Genomic DNA, 22,738 nt, shown 5'->3' on the forward strand with positions numbered 1-22,738 from the left:
AGCCGAGCTGGTTTTTAAAGAGTCACATTAAAGAGTCTGAAGAAGGCTCCCGACCAAAACGTCACCTATCCTTTTCCTCCAGAGATGCTGCCGGACCCGCTGTTACTCCAGCACTCTGTGAAACGTCACCTATCCATGTTCTCCACAGATGCTGCCTGACCCGCTGAGTTACTCCAGCACCTATCTGGTATAAACCAGCATCTGCAGTTCTTTATTTCCACTCTGTTTTTTTTGGTTAATTGGCTCCTATTTCTTGCCAATATTATTGGTGGAGGAGGATTGGGGGGTGATGACCATGAACTAAAGGATTGGGGAGGTGATGACCATGAACTAAAGGAAGTCTTGTGGAAATCCATTCATTCCACCTCCAGATACAAAGTGGATTTAGTGTTTAGTTGAAAGAAACAGCCCCACCAGTCCACGCCGACCACTCCTCACACGTTCACACTAGTTCTATGCTATCCCAATTCCTCATCCACTCCTTACTCATTATGTCCGTGCTGAACATGATGCCAAGATAGACTAGTCTCCTCTGACTGCACCTGATCAATATCCCTCCGTTCCCATTCACCTCAACATTGGGGCCAGTTCACAGCATCAGGTTAACCTACAAAGCTGCTCGTCCTTGGGATGTGGGAGGAAACCGGAGCATCCCAGTGGAAATTCATGTGGTCACAGGGAGAACTTGCAAACTCCACATAGACAGCACTGGCGGTCAACACAGGAACAGGCTGCACAGTCCATACATATTGAATAGTTTCCACGCTGTATCTCTAAACTAAACTAAGACGCAGATTAAAATAGGCACATTTGACAGAAGCCCACTGCCGATGTGGGTTTATTAATTGCTGCTTTAGTTAACTTGTCAAGATGCGTTTGATAGAAAATGCAGAATCTCTTGAAGTATTTATTTTAACGTAAACACTGTATTCTCGAGTGATCCGTCAATATCTTTAGAATTACATTTCGGCCTCCTTGCATTGAATAACCTCAATATCCCCATAAGTTTGCACAAAATGCTGGAGTAATTCAGCGGGTCAGGCAGCATCTGTGGAGAACATGGATTGGTGACGTTTCACAGAGTGCTGGAGTAACTCAGCAGGTCAGGCATTATCTCTGGAGAACATAGAAACATAGAAACATAGAAAATAGGTGCAGGAGTAGGCCATTTGGCCCTTCGAGCCTGCACCGCCATTCAATATGATCATGGCTGATCATCCAGCTCAGTAGCCTGTACCTGCCTTCTCTCCATATCCCCTGATCCCTTTAGCAAAAAGGGCCACATCTAACTCCCTCTTAAATATAGCCAATGAACTGGCCTCAACTACCTTCTGTGGCAGAGAATTCCACAGACTCACCACTCTCTGTGTGAAGAAATGTTTTCTCATCTCGGTGTGAAGAAATGTTTTCTCATCACATAGATAGGTGAGATTCGGTTCGAGACCCTTCTTCAGACGCTTGAATAGCGACCCAATCAGTTGCCCTCCATTAACACCCTCTGCCTGGTTGAAACTGTCCTCACCCTTGAGTCACCTGCTCTTTCCCTTTAAGTTTGCTTCATTTGTAACTCTCTCCTGTCCAAGTTAGCTGAGGTCCTTGTACTCTCTCCTGTCCAAGTTAGCTGAGGTCCTTGTACTCTCTACTGGTCCAAGGCTTATCTTGGAAGGTTTACCTCTCTACCACAGGAAGAGGATTCTCAGCTCAACAAGTCTACATTGGTAGACACAAAGTGCTGGAGTAACTCAGCGGGTCTCCTGCTTTGGGGAAAACAGATGGGTGATGTTTCGGGTCGAGGCCCGACCTGAAACTCCACCCATCCTTTTTCTCCAGTGTTACTCCGGCACTTCATGTCTATCTTCAGTATATATCTGCATCTGCAGTTCCTGACTACGGGTGCTGCACTGTAAGGAGTTTGTACGTTCTCCCCGTGACCTGCGTGGGTTTTCTCCGAGATCTTCGGTTTCCTCCCACACTCCAAAGACGTACAGGTTTGTAGGTTAATTGGCTGGGTAAATGTAAAAATTGTCCCTAGTGGGTGTAGGATAGTGTTAATGGGCGGGGATCGCTGGGCGGCACGGACTTGGTGGGCTGAAAAGGCCTGTTTCCGGCTGTATATATATGATATGATAAGTCTCCATTGGTATTCGTGGACCACAATGCTGCTTCATGTACACCACTAACACATCCTTCCCTTCGTTATTCCATCAAACTTATCTTCTGTTCCTTTAAATGTATCCACCTTATTGGTCTCTGCAATCCATGTGCTAACGAGCTCCTCATTCTAAACACCCTCCGGCCAAGGAATCTCTTCCTTAACACCCTCGTGTCTGCACTGGAAGCCAAGGTTGGCAAGAGTGGGTGATGAGAGGCACTTCTCTGCTCGACACACTGAGTTACTGCAGCAGTTTAATTTGTGCTTCTGTGCTTCTGATTCCACCATCAGTCAGGAATTCATTTGGTGTTACATGGGCTGGGGACTTGAGTTATAGGGTTGAGAGGTTGAATCTTTTCTTTGGAGCATAGGAGGCTGATGGGTTACCTTATTGAGTTGTACAAGGTCAGAGGATTCGAAAACTAGAAGGCAAAAACTATAAAGGAACGGTGGAAAAAGTCAGTGGGTGGGGCAGCTTTGTGGAGTGTTCCACCTTCAGTTATTAAAGATGTGATAGCATCACATTTGGAAAGTGGTGAAATCATCAGACAAAGTCAGCATGGATTTACCAAAGGCAAATCATGTCTGACGAATCTTATAAAAATTTTCGAGGATGTAACTAGTAGAGTGGATAAGGGAGAACCAGTCGATGTGTTATATCTGGACTTTCAGAAGGCCTTCGACAAGGTCCCACATAGGAGATTGGTGTACAAACTTAAAGCACACGGTATTGAGGGTTCAGTGTTGAGGTGGATAGAAAATTGGTTGGCGGACAGGAAGCAAAGAGTAGGAATAAACGGGTCCTTTTCGGAATGGCAGGCAGTGACTAGTGGGGTACCACAAGGCTCAGTGCTGGGACCCCAGTTATTTACAGTGTATATTAATGATTTGGACGAGGGAATTGAATGCAACATCTCTAAGTTTGCGGATGACACGAAGCTGGGTGGCAGTGTTAGCTGCGAGGAGGATGCTAGGAGGCTGCAGAGTGACTTGGATAGATTAGGCGAGTGGGCAAATGCATGGCAGATGCAATATAATGTGGATAAATGTGAGGTTATCCACTTTGGCGGCAAGAACAGGAAAGCAGAGTATTACCTGAATGGTGACCGATTGGGAGAAGGGGAGATGCAACGTGACCTGGGTGTCATGGTGCACCAGTCATTGAAAGCAAGCATGCAGGTGCAGCAGGCAGTGAAGAAAGCGAATGGTATGTTGGCATTCATAGCAAGAGGATTTGAGTTTAGGAGCAGGGAGGTTCTGCTGCAGTTGTACAGGGCCTTGGTGAGACCGCACCGGGAGTATTGTGTGCAGTTTTGGTCTCCTAACCTGAGGAAAGACGTTCTTGCCTTAGAGGGAGTACAGAGAAGGTTCACCAGATTGATCCCTGGGATGGCGGGACTTTCATATGAGGAAAGACTGGATAGACTGGGCTTGTACTCGCTGGAATTTAGAAGACTGAGGGGGGATCTTATAGAAACATATAAAATTCTTAAGGGATTGGAGAGGCTAGATGCGGGAAGATTGTTCCCGATGTTGGGGGAGTCCAGAACCAGGGGTCACAGCTTAAGGATAAGGGGGAAGTCTTTTAGGACCGAGATGAGAAACAGTGGTGAGTCTGTGGAATTCTCTGCCACAGAAGGTAGTTGAAGCCAGTTCATTGGCTATATTTAAGAGGGAGTTAGATGTGGCCCTTTTTGTTAAAGGGATCAGGGGGTATGGAGAGAAGGCAGGTACAGGCTACTGAGCTGGATGATCAGCCATGATCATATTGAATGGCGGTGCAGGCTCGAAGGGCCGAATGGCCTACTCCTGCACCTATTTTCTATGTTTCTATGTTTCTACATGGCACACACTTCACACCAGGGCCACACTGCCAGAGGACACAGCCTACACTGACTTATACAAGGTGAGCTGGGAATTATACACTGCTGTGTCATCGTTTCCCCAGTCCCGTCATCAATACTGCAACTCCACAGTCAGTTCAGAGGAACTGCGACGCTGTTGATGAGCAGATGAAGAGGCCGCAGTCACTCCCTGAACAAAATGTTCACACCGTTGTGGAATTGTTTTTAATACTAACTGCGTGTCTTTGCTTTGCTTGGAATGGGTTTTTGCCGTCCAGCCAGTGCAAGGGTTTGACTACGCCAAGCAGCACATCGGCCAATATGGCGGCGAGGATGAAGTGGCCGTCACCCAGGAGACGGTGATCCTACCGGTCGCCGGCCGAGACGCCACCGCTCCTCAAGAAAGGGAAGCGGTCCCAGAGGCAGACAACAACAAAGCTGCAAAAAACATTGATAATCGAAGGAGGTAAGCATATTGATCCATGCCTGACGTCTGTCACAGCTTATACACAGTTACAGTAGTCCTGGGAGGGTAGATGTATTCTCAGCATTAATATGGAACTGTAACGTATGGAAACAGGCCATTCAGCCCATCGAGTCAATACCATCCACCATCTGTTATTCTCTCCAAATTCCTGTCAACTCACACATAAACTTGGGGGCAATTTACAGAGGCCAATTAACCAGGGGAGGCACAGTGGAACAGCGGGAGAGTTGCTTCCTTGCAGCTCCGGAGACCCGGGTTCCATCCTGACCACGGGTGCCGTTGTACGCAGCTTGTACCTTCTCCCTGTGGCTGCGTGGGTTTTCTCCGGGTGCTCCGGTTTCACCCACGTAGGTTAATTGGCTGCTGTAAATTGTCCCTAAAGTGTAGGATAGAACTATTGTACAGGTGATTGATGGTCGATGGTCGGTGCGGACTCAGTGGGCCTATGGGCCTGTTTCCATGCTGCAGCTCAGAACTAAACTAACCCAAACTAAACTAACCCAAACTAAACTAACCCAAACTAAACTAACCCAAACTAAACTAAACCATCCTGCATGTCTTTAGGATGAGGGAGGAAACCAGAACCAGAACACCTAGAGGAAAGCCACGCCGTCACAGAGAGAACGTGCAAACTCCACGTGGATGGCACCAGAGGTCAGGATTATGGTCAGATAAGAAATTACTTTGTTAGGAACTTTGCAATCTTTGTGGAACCCATTCACAATAAATCATTGTGGAGTCAGAAATCACTGGATAGACTTCAGCGTTCGACTGTATACAGTGAAGTAGCTCAGACCATCACACAGACCAACCTCCCTTCCATTGACTCCGTCTACACGTCACGCTGCCTCGGCAAGGCCTGCAGCATAATCAAGGACAAGTCTCGCGTCTCCTCCCCTTCTCCCCTCTCCCATCGGGTAAGAGGGGCAGAAGTGTGAAAATGTACACCTTCAGATTCAGGGCAGCTTCTTCCCAGCTGTTATCAGGCGACTGAACCATTCTATCAACAACTAGAGAGCGGTCCTGAGTTACTATTTACCTCATTGGAGGCCCTCCGATTACCTTTAATCAGACTTTACTGGACATTATCCCGCACTAAAACGTATTCCCTTTATCCTGTATCTGTACAAGGCGGATGGCTTGATTGTAATCATGTATTGTCTTTCCGCTAACTGAATAGCACGCAACCAAAAACAAAAGCTTTTCACTGCACATGTGACAATAAACTAAACTAAACTAAATTAAAATGTTGGTGAAAGCATAATACAGTGCTTGCCGTGTTCGTAGGTGGAGTGTTCTGGACATGTTTAGAGATGATGCAACAACATTCTGGGCTGTGAGTCGGCACAGTGCTGAGGGTGTGCTGCACGGTTAGAGATGCAGATGAGATGTGGATCTGAACCCTTTGTGTAAAAGGTCTCAATATCCGTGGGCAGCTTACAACCCAGCTGTATGAATAACAACTTCAAGTAACCCTTGTAAGAATGATCCAGGAAGCACCAGGGCCTTGAAGGTTAATCTGGTTCGGATGACTGAAGGATTCTGGCCTGCAAATGAGAGAGCTATAGAAACAGAAAATAGGTGCAGGAGTAGGCCATTCAGCCCTTCGAGCCTGCCCCGCCATTCAATATGATCATGGCTGATCATCCAACTCAGTATCCCGTACCTGCCTTCTCTCCATACCCCCTGATCCCTTTAGCCACAAGGGCCACGTCTAACTCCCTCTTAAATATAGCCAATGAACTGGCCTCAACTACCTTCTGTGGCAGAGAATTCCACTATTCACCACTCTCTATGGATGTTAATAAACTTTTCCTTGAGTACTTTCCACTAAACCATAGGCACTTGGAGATCCAGATAAGGAGATGACATTTCAAAATGATCAGGGATTACACTCACCATTTAAAAATGTATTAGTAGACATTGTGTGGCCAGATCTTTGTGGGGTGCGAAGATAGACAGAAAAAACTGTGGTAACTCAGTGGCTCAGGCAGCATCTCTGGAGTTTCGGGTCGAGACCCTTCTTCAGACCTGACAATTTACAGAGGCCAGTTAGCCCACCTGCCCACACGTCTTTTTTTGGGACGTGGGAGGAAACCGGAGCACCCGGATGAAACTCACGGGTTAGAGACCCTTCTTCTGACAGAGAGTCAGGGGTGAGGGAAACGAGAGATATGGACGGTGATATAGTTTTCCATTTTCTTTCCTTTGTGGGTGTGAGTTTTCCCATCCCACGTGTCCCACAAGTCTAGTTGTGGGGGTTTGGTGAAGGAATCTTATCAACTATGTCGGTGTGACTTAGAACAGCATCCATGATTTCTCTGTTGGTGCTTCTGACTTTGGAAGCCATGAGTGGTGGCCAGACTGCCTGAGGCCGCAACCCAACGGTGGACTCCCCATACAGTCGATGGATGAGGCCATGACTGTGGTCAGTTCCCAGTCCCTTATGGAATATCAGTTCTGCTGTTTCTCCCACTCCAGAGAAATTGGGATGTTATTTTGCAGTTGCACAAGACATTGGTGAGGCCGCATTTGTATTGTGTTCCGTTTTAGTTATCCTGCTGTGTGAAAAATGCCATTTTACTGGAAAGAGTGCAGAGAATATTTACGACGATGTTGCCAAGACGTGAGGGTCACAGCTGTTGGGAGAATAAAAGACCCAATGTGCTGGAGTAAATACGTGGGTCAAGCAGCATCTCTGGAGAAAATGGACAGACCAATCGAGTCCACTCCACCATTCAATCATGGCTGATCTATCTTTCCCTCTCAACCCCATTCTCCCCGTAACCCCTGACACCCGTACTAATCACGAATCTATCAAACTCTGTCTTAAAAATATCCATTGACTTGGTCTCCACAGCCTTCCATGGCAATGAATTCCACAGATTCAACACCCTCTGATTCAAGAAATTCCTCCTCATCTCCTGTGTAAAGGTACATCCTTTTATTCTGAGGCTATTCTGAGTCCTACACTCTCCCACTAGTCCTCTCCACACCCTCTCTATCCAGACCTTTCACTATTCGGCAGGTTTCAGTGAGGTCCACCTCCTCCACCTTGTCCTTCTAAACTCCAGCGAGTACAGGCCCAGTGCTGTCAAACGCTCATCACATGTTAATGCGATCATTCCTGGGATGACTCTCGTAAACCTCCTCTGGACCCTCTCCAGAGCCAGCACTTGGCTGATGTGGGTGGGTGAGACTTGATAGAAGGTTTCATAAATGGAATATGCGATCACTTTGCTTGCCACGCTTGGGTTCCTGTCATAGAGACATCAGCACAGGTTGTTTGGAAAATGGAACTGAAACAAGGTTAGTTACCATGGTGATTTGCAGTCTTAATTCCATATCTGGAAGGCCATGGGAAAATCTTCAGCTATTCTTAATAGACTACGTGACATTTACAAGCCTCTTTCCGACCCGTTTCTTTCATATCGGCTGCTAGCATAACCCAGGCACTTCTGTGGTCACAACATCAAAGGGTAGTACATCTGATCAGTCTGAAAAAGGGAAGTTAGTTATAAAGTGCTGAAATAACTCAGAGAATCAGGCAGCCTCTGTGGAGGGAAGATAGACACAAAAAGCTGGAGTAACTCAGTGGGGACAGACTGCATCTCTGGAGCGAAGGAATGCATGACGTTTCAGGTCAAGACCCTTCTTCAGACCCTTCAGCATCTGTGGAGGGGATGGATTGGAGTAATTTTGGTTTGCGACCCTTCTTTAGACCCCTGAAACGACATCTGTCCATTTCCCTCCACAGATGCTGCCTGACCTGCTGAGTTCCTCCAGCACCTTTTTTTTGCTCAAGATTCCAGCATCGTGTCTCCAGCGTTTCTGATAGACAGCTTGATTGTCTAAACCTCCCCCATTTTCTTGTCAAAAGGCAGCTGAATCTGTTTTTGTAATTTTGTTTTTCACAGCAGTGAATCATTGCACTTTCCCATATTTCATGTTCATGAAACAGTGGCAGTTTTGCAGACTTTTATGTACACCGTTTGCACACTTTCTGGTTCACATTCCCCAGAGGACCCCTGTTAAGATACCAGATTTCTGCTGTTGTTCTGGAATGTCACAGTGGCGCAGCGGTAAAGTTACTGGCATAAAGTGCCAGAGACCTGGGTTTATTCTTGACTATGGGTGCTATCTGTATGGGGTTTATACGTTCCCCCTGTGACCACGTGGGTTTTCTCCGGGTGCCCCGGTTTCCTCGCACATTCCCAAGACGTGCAGGTTTGTAGGTTAATTGGCTTCTGTAACTTGTCCCTAGTGTGTGGGATAGAACTTGTGTATGAGTCAGTGGGCCAAAGGGCCTGTTTCCGTGCTGTATCTCTAAAAAATATATAGTCAAACAAGACACACTCTAGATCATCACGGTTACAAGATCCACTCTCTGAGATCATGGGAGTAGTCTGTGAGAAACTGATTACAGAAAGATCAGAGGGGAAGTAAAGAAGGGAGGAAAATGGGGGTTAGAACATTGAGCAAAACACAAAGTGCTGGAGGAACTCAGCGGGCCATGCAGCATCAGAGTGGGAAACTGGCAGCACAGTGCAACACAGTGGGCCATGCAGCATCAGAGTGCAACACAGCGGGTCATGCAGCATCAGAGTGCAACACAACGGGCCATGCAGCATCAGAGTGGGAAACTGGCAGCACAGTGCAACACAGTGGGCCATGCAGCATCAGAGTGGGAAACTGGCAGCACAGTGCAACACAGTGGGCCATGCAGCATCAGAGTGCAACACAGTGGGCCATGCAGCATCAGAGTGGGAAACTGGCAGCACAGTGCAACACAGCGGGTCATGCAGCATCAGAGTGCAACACAACGGGTCATGCAGCATCAGAGTGGGAAACTGGCAGCACAGTGCAACACAGTGGGCCATGCAGCATCAGAGTGCAACACAACGGGTCATGCAGCATCAGAGTGCAACACAGTGGGCCATGCAGCATCAGAGTGGGAAACTGGCAGCACAGTGCAACACAACGGGTCATGCAGCATCAGAGTGCAACACAACGGGTCATGCAGCATCAGAGTGGGAAACTGGCAGCACAGTGCAACACAACGGGTCATGCAGCATCAGAATGCAACACAACGGGTCATGCAGCATCAGAGTGGGAAACTGGCAGGCAACATTTTGGATCACGGCCCTTCTTTAGACCGATGGAGGAGAAAGCTGGAGAAGAGAGGTAGGGGTGGGGCAAAGCCTGACAAGTGATAGGTGGGTACAGGTGAGGTGCCCACAGTGGAGGGCTGCATGCTGTGACTGTGTCAGGGGCTAGAATTGGAGGTGCATTAGGAACTGGAGGAAGGACTCCCTTCCATTGACTCCATCTTTACTTCACGCTGCCTCGGGAAGGCCAGCAGCATAATCAAGGACACCCTGGCCTCTCTCTTTTCCCATCGGGCTAAAGGTATAGAAGTGTGAAAACACACACCTCCAGATTCAGGGACAATTTCTTCCCAGCTGCAATCAGCCAACTGAACCATCCTATCACCAACCAAAGAGTGGTCCTGAACCACTATCTACCTCATTGGAGACCCTCGGACTATCTTTGATCAGACTTTACTGCTTTACCTTACACTAAACGTTATTCCCTTAATCATGTATCTATATACTGTGGACGGCTCGATTATAATCATGTACAATCTTTCTGTTGACTGGTTAGCACGCAACAAAAGCTTTTCACTGTACACGTGACAATAAACTGAATTCAAACTCGCAAGGTTCACTTGAAACTCAAGCCGGAGTGATATTGCATGTTTATTAGGTGAACTGAATGTTAAAACATAGAATTAAGCATGAAATATTAAATAGGTGATTGCAGTGTGGATACAGAAGGCTGACGGTATAACTTAGACAACCGTGGAAGAGAAAAGATGATTAGTTTAATTTAATTTAGAGATACAGTGCAAACACAGACCCTTCGGCCCACTGAGTCCGTACTGACCAGCGATCCCCACACATTAACACTACTGTACACACACCAGGGACAATTTTACATTTATACCAAACCGATTAACCTGAAAACCTGCACGTCTTTGGAGTGTGGGAGGAAACCGAAGATCTCGCTGAAAACCCACGCAGGTCACGGGGAGAACGTACAGACTTCATATAGACAGCACCCGTAGTCACGATCTTATCCGGGTCTCTTGACATGAAAATATTAAGATGAAGTTGTGTTTGAAATGAAAAGAAAAATGCTTCGTAATTTGGCAGGAGGGAAACTTATAATCTTCCGACATCGACGATTTATATTTCAGTCGCACATTTGAGGTGGCAAAATGGTGCAATTTGTTTAACAGAGGTGTCACAAAAGAAACCTCTTTTACATACTGCACAAGGATTTATTGGTGTGGGCAAGTAAAATCAGTCTAAGAACGCATTTTTAAGGAGGAATTGTGACCCTCTTGTTGCTGTGGTGATTTGCAGCAGGTTGCAGAGCGAGCGGGACTCCATCCTCAGCGAGCAGTCAGCAAATCTCGACTCGACCACCGACTCAGCGGAGATAGACACGGGGCAGCAGAGGACTGCGAAGGAGGGGTTGAAGAGGCAAAATGGTGAGTCGAGTTTGGCCACGCGCCTCCTCCCTTTCCTCTCCCACCGAGGCGGGAAATTTACAACAAGTCACAAACACGCAGGAATCCAGGGGAAGTTGCCAACTTCCATTTACTGAGCGTGCCAGAATCCTGTAAACTGTTCAGAAACGGCCCCAATGAAACATAACGTTTTAACACTGTAACACAGTACAGAAACAGGCCCTTTGGCCCTTCATGACCAGGCTGACCTTATTGACCAAGATAGATACTAAAAGCTGGAGTAACGCAGCGGGTCTGGAGGAAAGGAACAGGTGACGTTTCAGGTGGAGACCCTTCTTCACACCTTACTGCCCAGCTACATGGATCCCATTTGCCAGCTTTAGGAATATATATCCTTGCCTTCTTTGTATCTGCCTATATGTTTCTTAAAAGTAGTAATGTTTACAGAAATATTGTTTTCAAGAGGTGTAGGTGACCCAGTGAAGATAAATGATGCTGCAGTGGAAATGGTTGAGAGCTCCAAGTCCCCAGGTGTAAATATTACCAACAATCTGTCCTTGATCAACTAATTGAAGTTACAGTTAAGAAAGTGCACAAACATCTCTAAGTCCTCAGAAGCCTAAGGACGTTTGGCATGTCCCAAATGACTCTTACCAACCTCTACAAGTACATTGTAGAAAGCATCACATTGGGATGTAACACAGCTTGGTTTGGTGATGCGGAAGAAGGAACTGCAGATGCTGGTTTAAACCGAAGATAGACAAAAAAAGCTGGAGTAACTCAGCGGGACAGGCAGAGAGAAGGAATGAGTGACGTTTCGGGTCTTCTCTCCAGAGATGCTGCCTGTCCCGCTGAGTTACTCCAGCTTTTTGTGTCTATCTTCGGTTTGGTAATGGCTCTGCCCAAGACTGCAAAAAATCGCAGAGGTGTGGATGTACATCAGTTCATCACGGAAACCAGCCTCTTCCCCATTGACTCCACCTGTACTTCATGTTGCCTCGGGAAAGCAGCCAACATAATCAAAGACCACTTACTCCCTGGTCATTCCTTCTGCTCTATCCTGTTGAGCAGAAAATACAAATGCATGAATGCACGTACCACCAGATTCAGAAACAGCTTCTTCACCAATATTGTCAGACCACTGAACGGTCCTGTCGTAAACTAAGTGTGGTCCTGATCTTCCAACCTACCTCATTGCAGACTTAGCACTTTCTTCTATTTGCACTTTCTCTGTAGCCGTGACACTATCTTCTGCACTCTGGTATTTGATTTGCTTTGCATCACCTGGTGTATTTCTGTATGGCTGATTGTCCTCATGTGCAATAGGGTTGGAATGTTCGGCATGCAAATAAAGCTTCTAACTCTTGGTCGGTAAATGTGACAATAATATAGCATTGCTCATAATTATAGGCACAAGACGCCGCAGATGTTGAAGTCTTGAGTAAAAGACGAACTGCTGAAGGAACTCAGTGGGTTAGAAAGCATCTATGGAGGGATCTGGACTGATGAAAGTTTGGGTCAAGATCCTTCTTCAGACTGACAGCCTGGGAATGGTCCCGACTCAAAACGTTGCCTGCCCATTTCCCTCCACAGATGCTGCCTGGCCTGCTGGGATCTTCCTGCAGTCTCTTGTGATTCCAAAGACACATCTTCCCTTGCCCTCCTAGGCTGTGCACACGTCTATGACGCATTGCCGGGGACTAATCCACTGTGCAGACAGGAGGCACAATCTGCTCTCTCCACAAGTGTAAACCATACCACAGCCGTTCTTTCTAAGAAGCACGTCATTTCTAAGAAGACTTGCTGAAGTCTATCATGAGTCTGAAGAAGGCATGGCGGCACGGTGGCGCAGTGCTGGAGTTGCTGCCTTACAGCACCAGAGACCCGGGTTAGAACCTGACTACCGGTGCTGTCTGTACGGAGTTTGTACGTTCTTCCCGTGATCTGCGTGGGTTTTCTCCGGGAGCTCCAGTTTCCTCCCACACTCCAAAGACGTGCCGGTTTGTAGGTTAATTGGCTTCGGTAAATTTGTAAATTGTCCCTGGTGTGTGTCCTTAGTGTTAGTGTGCGGGGATCGCTGGTCGGTGCGGACACGGTGGGCCGAAGGGCCTGTTTCCGTTCTGTATCTCTAAAACTAAAGAACTGAAACTAAAGAGGGTCCTGACCCAGTTTCACATGTTGCACTTACAATGTGGAAATGTACCATTCAGCCTGTCGAGTAATGCCAGCTCTCAAAGTAACCCCTTCAGTCCCATCCCACCATTTTGTCCTTCTGTAACCTGTTCTCGCTGACATTCCCGTCAACTCCCGCCTGGTTCCACCATTAGCCTGTAGGCCACAGGCGATTGACTGCAGCTAATATACCTGCTGACCCACAGCGTCTTTGGGCAGCGAGGGTAACCCACGCAGCCACAGGGAGAACGTTCAAACTCCATCTCAGGCAGCGCCCCAGGTCAGGATCGAACCCTTGTCGCTGGAGCACCATTAACTGCTGCACCACGGCACCTCCCTTAAACCCAGTGGACCTCACCTTCCATTTTATACTGTGCAAAACACAAGGTGCCGGAAGAACTCAACGGGTTAGGCAGCATCTGTGGAAGGAAATTGGTAGTCGATGCTTCTAATGCAAAACACTAAAAGTGCTGGAAGAACTCAGCAGGTCAGGCAGCATCTGCGGAGGGAAATGAACAAGCGACATTTTGAGTGGGGACGGAGAGTCTGGAAGGGCTCAGACTCTTTCCATTTGCCTCCACAGATGCTGCCTGATTTGAAGTAAGATGGCACCTAAAATGTGGTGGCTCCGTGTAATGTATTATCTTAAACTCTCATACATAGTATGACTATGCCTCATGGACTGTAGGATTGTCACTGAACTGTTTGCAAAAGAACAATTTGAGTATACTTAGGTACACTTGACAATAAAGTACCATTGAGTTCTTCCAGCACTTTGTGTTTTACATTACAAGTGTCGTCTGTCCATTTCCCTCCACAGATGCTGCCTGACCCGCTGAGTTCCTCCAGCGCTGTGTGTTTTGATCAAGGTTCCAGCATCTGCAGTCTCTTGCGTTTCCATTTTACATGTTTCATCCATGTTACTAAATTAAACATGTTATCTTCTTGATATCTAATGACTGTTTGCAGAAGCTTGCTGGGTACAGATTACTCACCATTGTACGGTAACAGTGACTAGTGGGCTGCAGCCTTAGTGGCTGTGAGCTGCTTTAAGATAGCAACACATCCTAAGGGTTAAGGCAAATGCAAATGTAGCAGCTTCCAAGCCAGCGGTATGAATATTGATTTCTCTAACTTCAAGTAACCCTTGCATCCCCTCTCTCTCTCTCTCCGTCCCTCTCCCCCACCCTCTCCCCCCCCCCCTCTCTCTCTCTCTCCGTCCCTCCCCCATCCAGCTCGTTGTACTCGCTTCAATGTCGTCTTGTTGAGTTTCATTGCCTGTAACTCGTTTTCACCGAGCCCACAGCGAACAATAGCCTGCTTCCTTTATCATCGTTACTTTTTTGCATATCTTTCCACATCACTGTCTATATGTTTCGTTTCCCTTTCCCCCTGACTCTCAGTGTGAGGAAGGGTCCCGACCCAAGACGTCACCTATTCCTTTTCTCCAGAGATGCTGTCTGACCCGCCGAGTTACTCCAGCTTCTTGTGACTATCTATAAATGTCGAGAGTCGAGTGCTTCATTACTGCCAGCTCACTCCCAAGGTCTCTACGCCCTTGAAGCGCATTCTCTCACACACAAATATTCAGAGTTACGTTGTAAATACATGCTGCTCCTCTTCGGATGGTACTATACGTGGCCATTTTGTAACACTTCCTCACAAAAGGTGCAGACACATAATCAAGCTTTTATTCAATAAGGAAAAACCACAGCAAAAAAATTACCAACAAAATTCTGGGATCTACCTCTCTTCTAGATTGGGATTCATGTTATTTTGGATGTGCCGAATGTTTGCTTTAGACGATTCAGTTCTGCAGATTCTGTTGCTGTACTGAATGATTTTGTGCGTTGAAGCATTTTATCACAGCCTGTTTCAAGAGAAATGCACAGGCCTCCTGTAATTAAGTCTTACCGCACTGTCACCAGCGTTCTTCTAATGCATTTACCCTGTTCCGCTGATGATCAGATAGATGGCACAACATGGGTTATGGTCCCTGAGGAGAATAACTAGTCATCTGAAGGCATTTGCTGTAGGAAATGGGAGATTTAAATATCAATAAAAATCTCAAAATTAAGCATGTAGCAGTATTGTTTACCATGAAACCTCTAGGTTGTAAAAACACAACTGGTTTCCTATTGTTCCCCAGGTCTTTCACCCAGGGTAGGGGAGTCAAAAACCAGAGGACCTAGGTTTAAGGTGAAGGGGAAATGATTTAATGGGAACCTGAGGGGCATCTTTGTCACACAAATGATGGTGGGTACATGGAACCAGCTGCCAGAGCTTAGTCTTTTTAGTTTAGTTTAGAGATACAGCACGGAAACAGGCCTTTCGGCCCACCGAGTCCGTGCTGACCAGCGATCCCCACACACTAACACGATCCTACACACACAAGTTTAGTTAGTTTAGTCAGTTTATTGTGATGTGTACTGAGGTACAGTGAAAAGCTTTTGCTTTTGCTGCGTGCTAACCAGTCAGCAGAAAGACGATACATGATTACAATCGATCCATTTGCAGTGTACTGATACATGATAAGGTAATAACGTTTAGGGACACTAGGGCCAATTTACCATTATACCAAGCCAATTAGCCTACAAATCTGTACGTCTTTGGAGTGTGGGAGGAAACCGGAGCACCCGGAGGAAACCCACGCGGTCACAGGGAGAACGTACAAACTCCGTACAGACAGCACCCGTAGTCGGGATCCAACCCGGGCCTCTGGTGCTGTAAGGCAGCAACTCTACTGCTGCGCCACCGTGCCACCTCAGAGAAGGTAGTTGAGGCAGGTTCTATCACAATGTTTAAAAGACAGGAACAAGAGTGATGATGCACCCTTGAGAGATGATGAACCATTCTGGCTGGTAACTGTTGTGTTACAACACCTTACTACATTGCCCTTTTATCCCCCCTCTTTCCCCTTCCCCCCTGCCCCCTTCCACCCATCAGTCTGAAGAAGGGTCCCGATCTGAAACGGCGTCCGTCCATGTTCCTCCCCAGATGCTGCCTGACCCACCGAGTTCCTCCTGCACTTTGTGTTTTGTTTAAGAATCCAGCATCTGCACGTTCTAGTGTCTTAAAAGTTCAGGTGCCTGAGATGCCAAATTAAGCTGACCAAGGTAAATAAAGGGTTAACAGAATACGTGAAACTATATTGAAATTCAGTTGGTGCCAACATTGACCTAATTTGCTATAATCTTCCTTTGGTCGCTGGGTTTCTGCTAACCTAAATTAGAAGCTCATACCTCCTGGGGTTACAAGACCACTTCTTTGGATAATTGCTGGACACATTTTCCCATTGCATCAAACGTTTATGTACATTTCTAGTTTAGTGTAGCTTATTGTCACGTGTACCGTGATACAGTGAAAAGCATTTGTTGTTTGTTATCCAGCAGCAGAAAGACAATACAGGATTACAATCGAGCCATTCACAGTGTACATGATAAAGGAATAACATTTAGTGCAAGGTGAAGCCAGCAAAGTCTAATCAAGGATAGTCCGAAAGTCACCAATGAGGTAGATAGTAGTTCAGCACTGCTCTCTGGTTGTGGTACGACGATTCAGTTGCCTGATAACAGCTGGGAAGAAACTGTCCCTGAATCTGAAGGTGTGTGTTTTCACATTTCTGTAGATTTTGCCTGATGGGGGAGGTGAGAAGAGGGAGTGGCCGGGGTGAGACTCGTCCTATGTTAATGATACTGGCAAGATCAATGTTTCAAAGTCTTAGAACAGCTTCAGGGGTGTGGTGAAGAGGCATCGCCCAAGAAGGACTGGAATATGCCTCGGGGATGACAGCAGTCTACCTGATTGCATTTGTTGTCAATGTAATTCTGCCAGTGGCGGTCTACCAGAATACCACATGGATTAGAAGCTATTAACTACAAGGAGAGGCTGGCCGAACTTGGATTGTTTTCTCTGGAGCGTCAGAGGCTAAGAGGAGACATGGTAGATGTTTTATAAAAATTATGAGAGGCATAGATCGGGTAGACAGTCAGAACCTTCTTGTCCCAGAGTGGAAATGTCAAAAACTAACGCACATAGCATTAAGGTGAGAGTGGCCAAGTTTAAAGGAAATGTGCGGGCCAAGTTTTGCCAGGTGTAATGGTGGCAGATGCATTTGGGGCATTTATGAGGCTTTTAGAGAAGCACATAGATTTTGTTTAGTTTTTTAGTTTAGAGATACAGCGCAGAACAGCGCAGACCTACCGAGTCCGCACAAACCAGCGATCCCTGCACATTATAACACCACCCTACACCATCTAGGGACAATTCACATTTATACCAAGCTAATTAACCTACAAACCTGTACGTCTTTGGAGCGTGGGAGGAAACAAAAGATCTCGGAGAAAACCCACGCGGTTACGGGGAGAACGTACAAACTCTGTACTGACAAGCCACCTATAGTCGGGGACGAACCCGGGTCTTTGGCGCTGTAAGGCAGCAACTTTACCGCTGTGCCACCGTGATATGTAGGAAACAGGAGGATATGGATCTTGTGCAGGCAAAGGAGATTTTTTTATTTGGCATCGTGTTCAGCATACACATTGTGGGCCGAAGGGCCTGTTCCTTTGCTGAACTGTTCTACGTTCTATGAGACTTTGCAGAGGGTGAGCTGTAACCTAATAAAGCAATGGCACATTGACCGAGAAAATCAATGTCAAAATTAAAGTAAGGCCACGTAAGGCTGACTGTATTTGTTAGTAACAAGGCTTCACCATCAACCTGCAGATGCATTTACATTGATTTCTTTGCCTAATTAAACTGTTAAATCACGGCACAAGTTATCCCAAAGTACTTCACGTCAATGAAGTTTGCTTTTTTGCTGCTCTCTGAGGAACAGGTCAGTTAATTTTATGGGTTCGATAATTTCCAGACCGCAAGTTTCCACAAACAGTGAGGAGGTCTTCTTCAGTGATAGATTACAGCCAAGGCAATGAGGAGATGTCCACCTGGTGCCATGGGATATTTAATCTTCAGCACGATGTGGAGGGCAGTCTTAGTTAAGCCACACCTTGGTTTGATAACTCTTGTATTTCAAATTGCCCCTCTCTTTCTCTCCAATCTACACAATATTCTCAAGTTGGAAAGATGTTGTCAAGTTGGAAAGAGCGCAGAGAAGATTTACAAGGATGTTGCCAGGACTCGAGGGTCTGATGAGGGGTGATCTTATAGAAATCATGTACAAAATCATGAGAGGAAGGAGAAGAGGAATTTCTTTGTCAGGGGGTGGTGAATCCGTGGAATTCATTGCCACAGAAAGACGTGGAGGGCATAGAAACATAGAAACATAGAAAATAGGTGCAGGAGTAGGCCATTCGGCCCTTCGAGCCTGCACCGCCATTCAATATGATCATGGCTGATCATCCAGCTCAGTAACCTGTACCTGCCTTCTCTCCATACCCCCTGATCCCTTTAGCAAAAAGGGCCACTTCTAACTCCCTCTTAAATATAGCCGATGAACTGGCCTCAACTACCTTCTGTGGCAGAGAATTCCACAGACTCACCACTCTCTGTGTGAAGAATGTTTTCTCATCTCGGTCCTAAAAGACTTCCCCCTTATCCTTAAGCTGTGACCCCTGGTCTGGACTCCCCCAACATCGGGAACAATCTTCCCGCATCTAGCCTCTCCAACCCCTTAAGAATTTTATATGTTTCTATAAGATCCCCCCTCAGTCTTCTAAATTCCAGCGAGTATAAGTCAAGTCAAGTCAAGTCAATTTATTTGTATAGCACATTTAAAAACAACCCACGTTGACCAAAGTGCTGCACTTCTGACTAGGAAAAAAAAGAAACATACAGTAGCAGGCAGCCAAACACAACGGCGCGGCCATCTTGCACAAAATGTTAATTCAATCACCCACAGTCCAACAATAAAAGCACTAAACAGGCACCCAAATTACCCAACCCCAAAAACCCCCCAAAACACAGTCCAACAATAAATGCATTAAATAGGCACTCAAACCACCCAACCCCAAAAACACACAAAAAAGAAACATCCATCAAAGAAACATCCATCACAGTGAGTCTCCTCCAGTCCTCTCTCTCCTCACTGTGATGGAAGGCCACAATGTCTTTCCCTTCTCCCGCTGTGCCTCGCCCGCAGCCAGGTTGTTGTGGTTGCAGGCCGCACCGGACGGTCCACATCGGGCCGAGCCCAAGGCGCGTCGCGTCGCAGCCGCTCCCGCAGCCTCCGAAAACGGTCGGCTCCGCCGATGATAAGTCCGATCCGGGGCGGGCGAACACGCTGCTGCCGCTGTTGCTGCACGTCGGGGCGGTCGTGGCTCCCGACATTGAAGCCCCCGCCCAGCAGAGAAATATCCCGCGGCCATCCTAGGCCGCGCCGGACGGTGAAATGTCCGCGCCCCATGCCCCGCGATCCGGGGCGGGCGAACACGCTGCCGCTGCTGGAGCTCCCGATGTCGGCATCCACGCGGCCCGAGCCTAAGGCGAGTCGCAGCCGCTCCCGCAGCCTCCGAAAACGGCCGGCTCCGGTGATGGTAAGTCCGATCCGCGGGCTCTGCGAACCAGAGCCCCGGAGGCCGACAGCTCCAGGAGTTGGGCCGATGGTAGGCCGCAGCAGGAATGGAGACACGGCCCAGAAAACAAAGGTCGGGTCTCCGTTCTGAAGGGACATCTATTTACAGTGTTAGTTTCCCCCTCCCCCCCACATACACACATAGTACACAAACACAAAAACACCACATCACAACTACAATTAAGACCCAAAAAAAACAACAAAAACACAAAGACAAATGGACCGCAGGTGAGCGGCAGCTGCTAGGGCAGTGCCGCCATTTTACAAGCCCAGTCTATCCAGTCTTTCCTCATATGAAAGTCCCGCCATCCCAGGGATCAATCTGGTGAACCTTCTCTGTACTCCCTCTAAGGCAAGAACGTCTTTCCTCAGGTTAGGAGACCAAAACTGCACACAATACTCCAGGTGCGGTCTCACCAAGGCCCTGTACAACTGCAGCAGAACCTCCCTGCTCCTAAACTCAAATCCTCTTGCTATGAATGCCAACATACCATTCGATTTCTTCACTGCCTGCTGCACCTGCATGCTTGCTTTCAATGACTGGTGCACCATGACACCCAGGTCACGTTGCATGTCCCCTTCTCCCAATCGGTCACCATTCAGGTAATACTCTGCTTTCCTGTTCTTGCCGCCAAAGTGGATAACCTCACATTTATCCACATTATATTGCATCTGCCATGCATTTGCCCACTCGCCTAATCTATCCAAGTCACTCTGCAGCCTCCTAGCATCCTCCTCGCAGCTAACACTGCCACCCAGCTTCGTGTCATCCGCAAACTTAGAGATGTTGCATTCAATTCCCTCGTCCAAATCATTAATATACACTGTAAATAACTGGGGTCCTAGCACTGAGCCTTGCGGTACCCCACTAGTCACTGCCTGCCATTCCAAAAAGGACCCGTTTATTCCTACTCTTTGCTTCCTGTCCGCCAACCAATTTTCTATCCACCTCAACACTGAACCCTCAATACCGTGTGCTTTAAGTTTGTACACCAATCTCCTATGTGGGCAAGTCAGTGAATATTTTTAAGGCAGAGATAGTTGGATTCTTGATAAGTACAGATGTCAGGGGTTATGGGGAGAAGGCAGGAGAATGGGGTTGAGAGGGAAAGATAGATCAGCCATGATTGATTTGCGGAGTAGATTTGATGGGCCGAATAGCCTAATTCTGTTTTTATCACTTATGATCTGATGAATAGATTGGGTAGACGCACAGTCTCTTGCCCAGAGTAGGGGTATTGAGAATCAGAGGGCGTAGGTTTAAGGTGAAGGGGGAAAGATTTTCTAGGAACCTGAGGGGTAACTTTTTCACACAATGGGTGTATGGATCGAGCTGCCAGAGGAGGTGGTTGCGGCAGGGACTATCGCAATGTTCACAAAGCAATTGGACAGGTACATGGATAGGACAGATTTGGAGGGTTATGGGCCAAATGCAGGCAAATGGGACTAGTGTTGGTCGGTGTGGGCACGTTGGGCTGAAGGATCCGACTCCAGCTTTAATCTGCAATTTGAGAGGGAGAAGGTTAAATTGGAAGTGTCAGTGTTGCAGTTGAACAAAGGGGACTATGAAGGCATGAGGAGGAGCTGGCCAAGGTAGACTGGAAAGGGATCCTAGCAGGAATGACGGTGGAACAGCAATGGCAGGAATTTCTGGGCATAATCCGGAAGATGCAGGATCATTTCATTCCAAAAAGGAAGAAAGATTCTAAGGGGAGTAGGAGGCGACCGTGGCTGACAAGGGAAGTTAGGGATGGAATAAAACTAAAAGAAAAGATGTATAACACAGCAAAGAGTAGCCGGAAGCCAGAGGATTGGGAAACTTTCATAGGACAAACAGAAGGTAACAAAACGGGCAATACGGGCTGAAAAGATGAAGTACGAGGGGAAGCTGGCCAAGAATATAAAGAAGGACAGTAAAAGCTTCTTTAGATATGTTAAGAGAAAAAGAGTAGCAAAGTCAAATGTGGGTCCCTTGAAGGCAGACACGGGTGAAATTATTATGGGTAACAAGGGAATGGCAGAAGAGTTGAACAGGTACTTCGGATCTGTCTTCACTAAGGAAGACACAACAATCTCCCAGATGTACTGGAGGACAGAGGATCTAGGGGGGTAGAGGAACTGAAAGAAATTTTCATTAGGCGAGAAATAGTATTGGGTAGACTAATGGGACTGAAGGATGATAAATCCCCAGGGCCTGATGGTCTGCATCCCAGGGTCCTCAGGGAGGTGGCTCTAGAAATAGTGGATGCATTTGTGATCATTTTCCAATGTTCAATAGATTCAGGATCAGTTCCTGTGGATTGGAGGATAGCTAATGTTATCCCACTTTTCAAGAAAGGAGCGAGAGAGAAAACGAGGAATTACAGACCAGTTAGCCTGACTTCGGTGGTGGGAAAGATGCTGGAGTCAATTATTAAAGAGGTAATAACGGTGCATTTGGATAGCAGTAAAAGGATAAGTCCAAGTCAGCATGGATTTATGAAAGGGAAATCATGCTTGACTAATTGTCTGGAATTTTTTGAGGATGTGACAAGTAAAATGGATGAAGGGGAGTCAGTAGATGTAGTGTATCTAGACTTTCAGAAAGCCTTTGATAAGGTCCCATACGGGAGATGGTGAGCAAAATTAGAGCACATGGTATTGGGGGTAGGGTGTTGACATGGATAGAAAATTGGTTGGCAGACAGGAAGCAAAGAGTAGGAGTAAACGGGTCCTTTTCAGAATGGCAGGCAGTGGCCAGTGGAGTGCCGCAAGGCTCGGTGTTGGGGCCGCAACTGTTTACCATATATATTAATGATTTGGAAGAGGGAATTAGAAGCAATACTAGCAAGTTTGCGGATGACACAAAGCTGGGTGGCAGTGAAAACTGTGAAGAGGATGTTAGGAGGTTGCAGGGTGACCTGGACAGGTTGAGCGAGTGGGCAGATGCGTGGCAGATGCAGTTTAATTTAGGCACGGGTTATAAATAGAGGTTATCCACTCTGGCGGCAAAAACAAGGAGGCAGATTATTATCTC

The 22,738-nt window shown here is 47.0% G+C and overlaps 1 protein-coding gene across 1 annotated transcript in view; it reads left to right on the forward strand.

Annotated features, from left to right (window-relative positions):
* LOC144602185 (UPF0606 protein KIAA1549L-like) overlaps positions 1 to 22,738 on the forward strand; it is a 145,100-nt gene that overhangs the window by 91,337 nt on the left and 31,025 nt on the right. Inside the window, exons 13-14 of the mRNA XM_078414921.1 lie at positions 4,275 to 4,462; positions 10,912 to 11,039. Of these exons, the coding sequence (XP_078271047.1) occupies positions 4,275 to 4,462; positions 10,912 to 11,039 (316 nt within the window). The remainder of the gene's footprint in view (positions 1 to 4,274; positions 4,463 to 10,911; positions 11,040 to 22,738) is intronic.

This window comes from Rhinoraja longicauda, chromosome 18 (assembly GCF_053455715.1).
Source record: "Rhinoraja longicauda isolate Sanriku21f chromosome 18, sRhiLon1.1, whole genome shotgun sequence".
Lineage (NCBI taxonomy): Eukaryota > Metazoa > Chordata > Chondrichthyes > Rajiformes > Arhynchobatidae > Rhinoraja > Rhinoraja longicauda.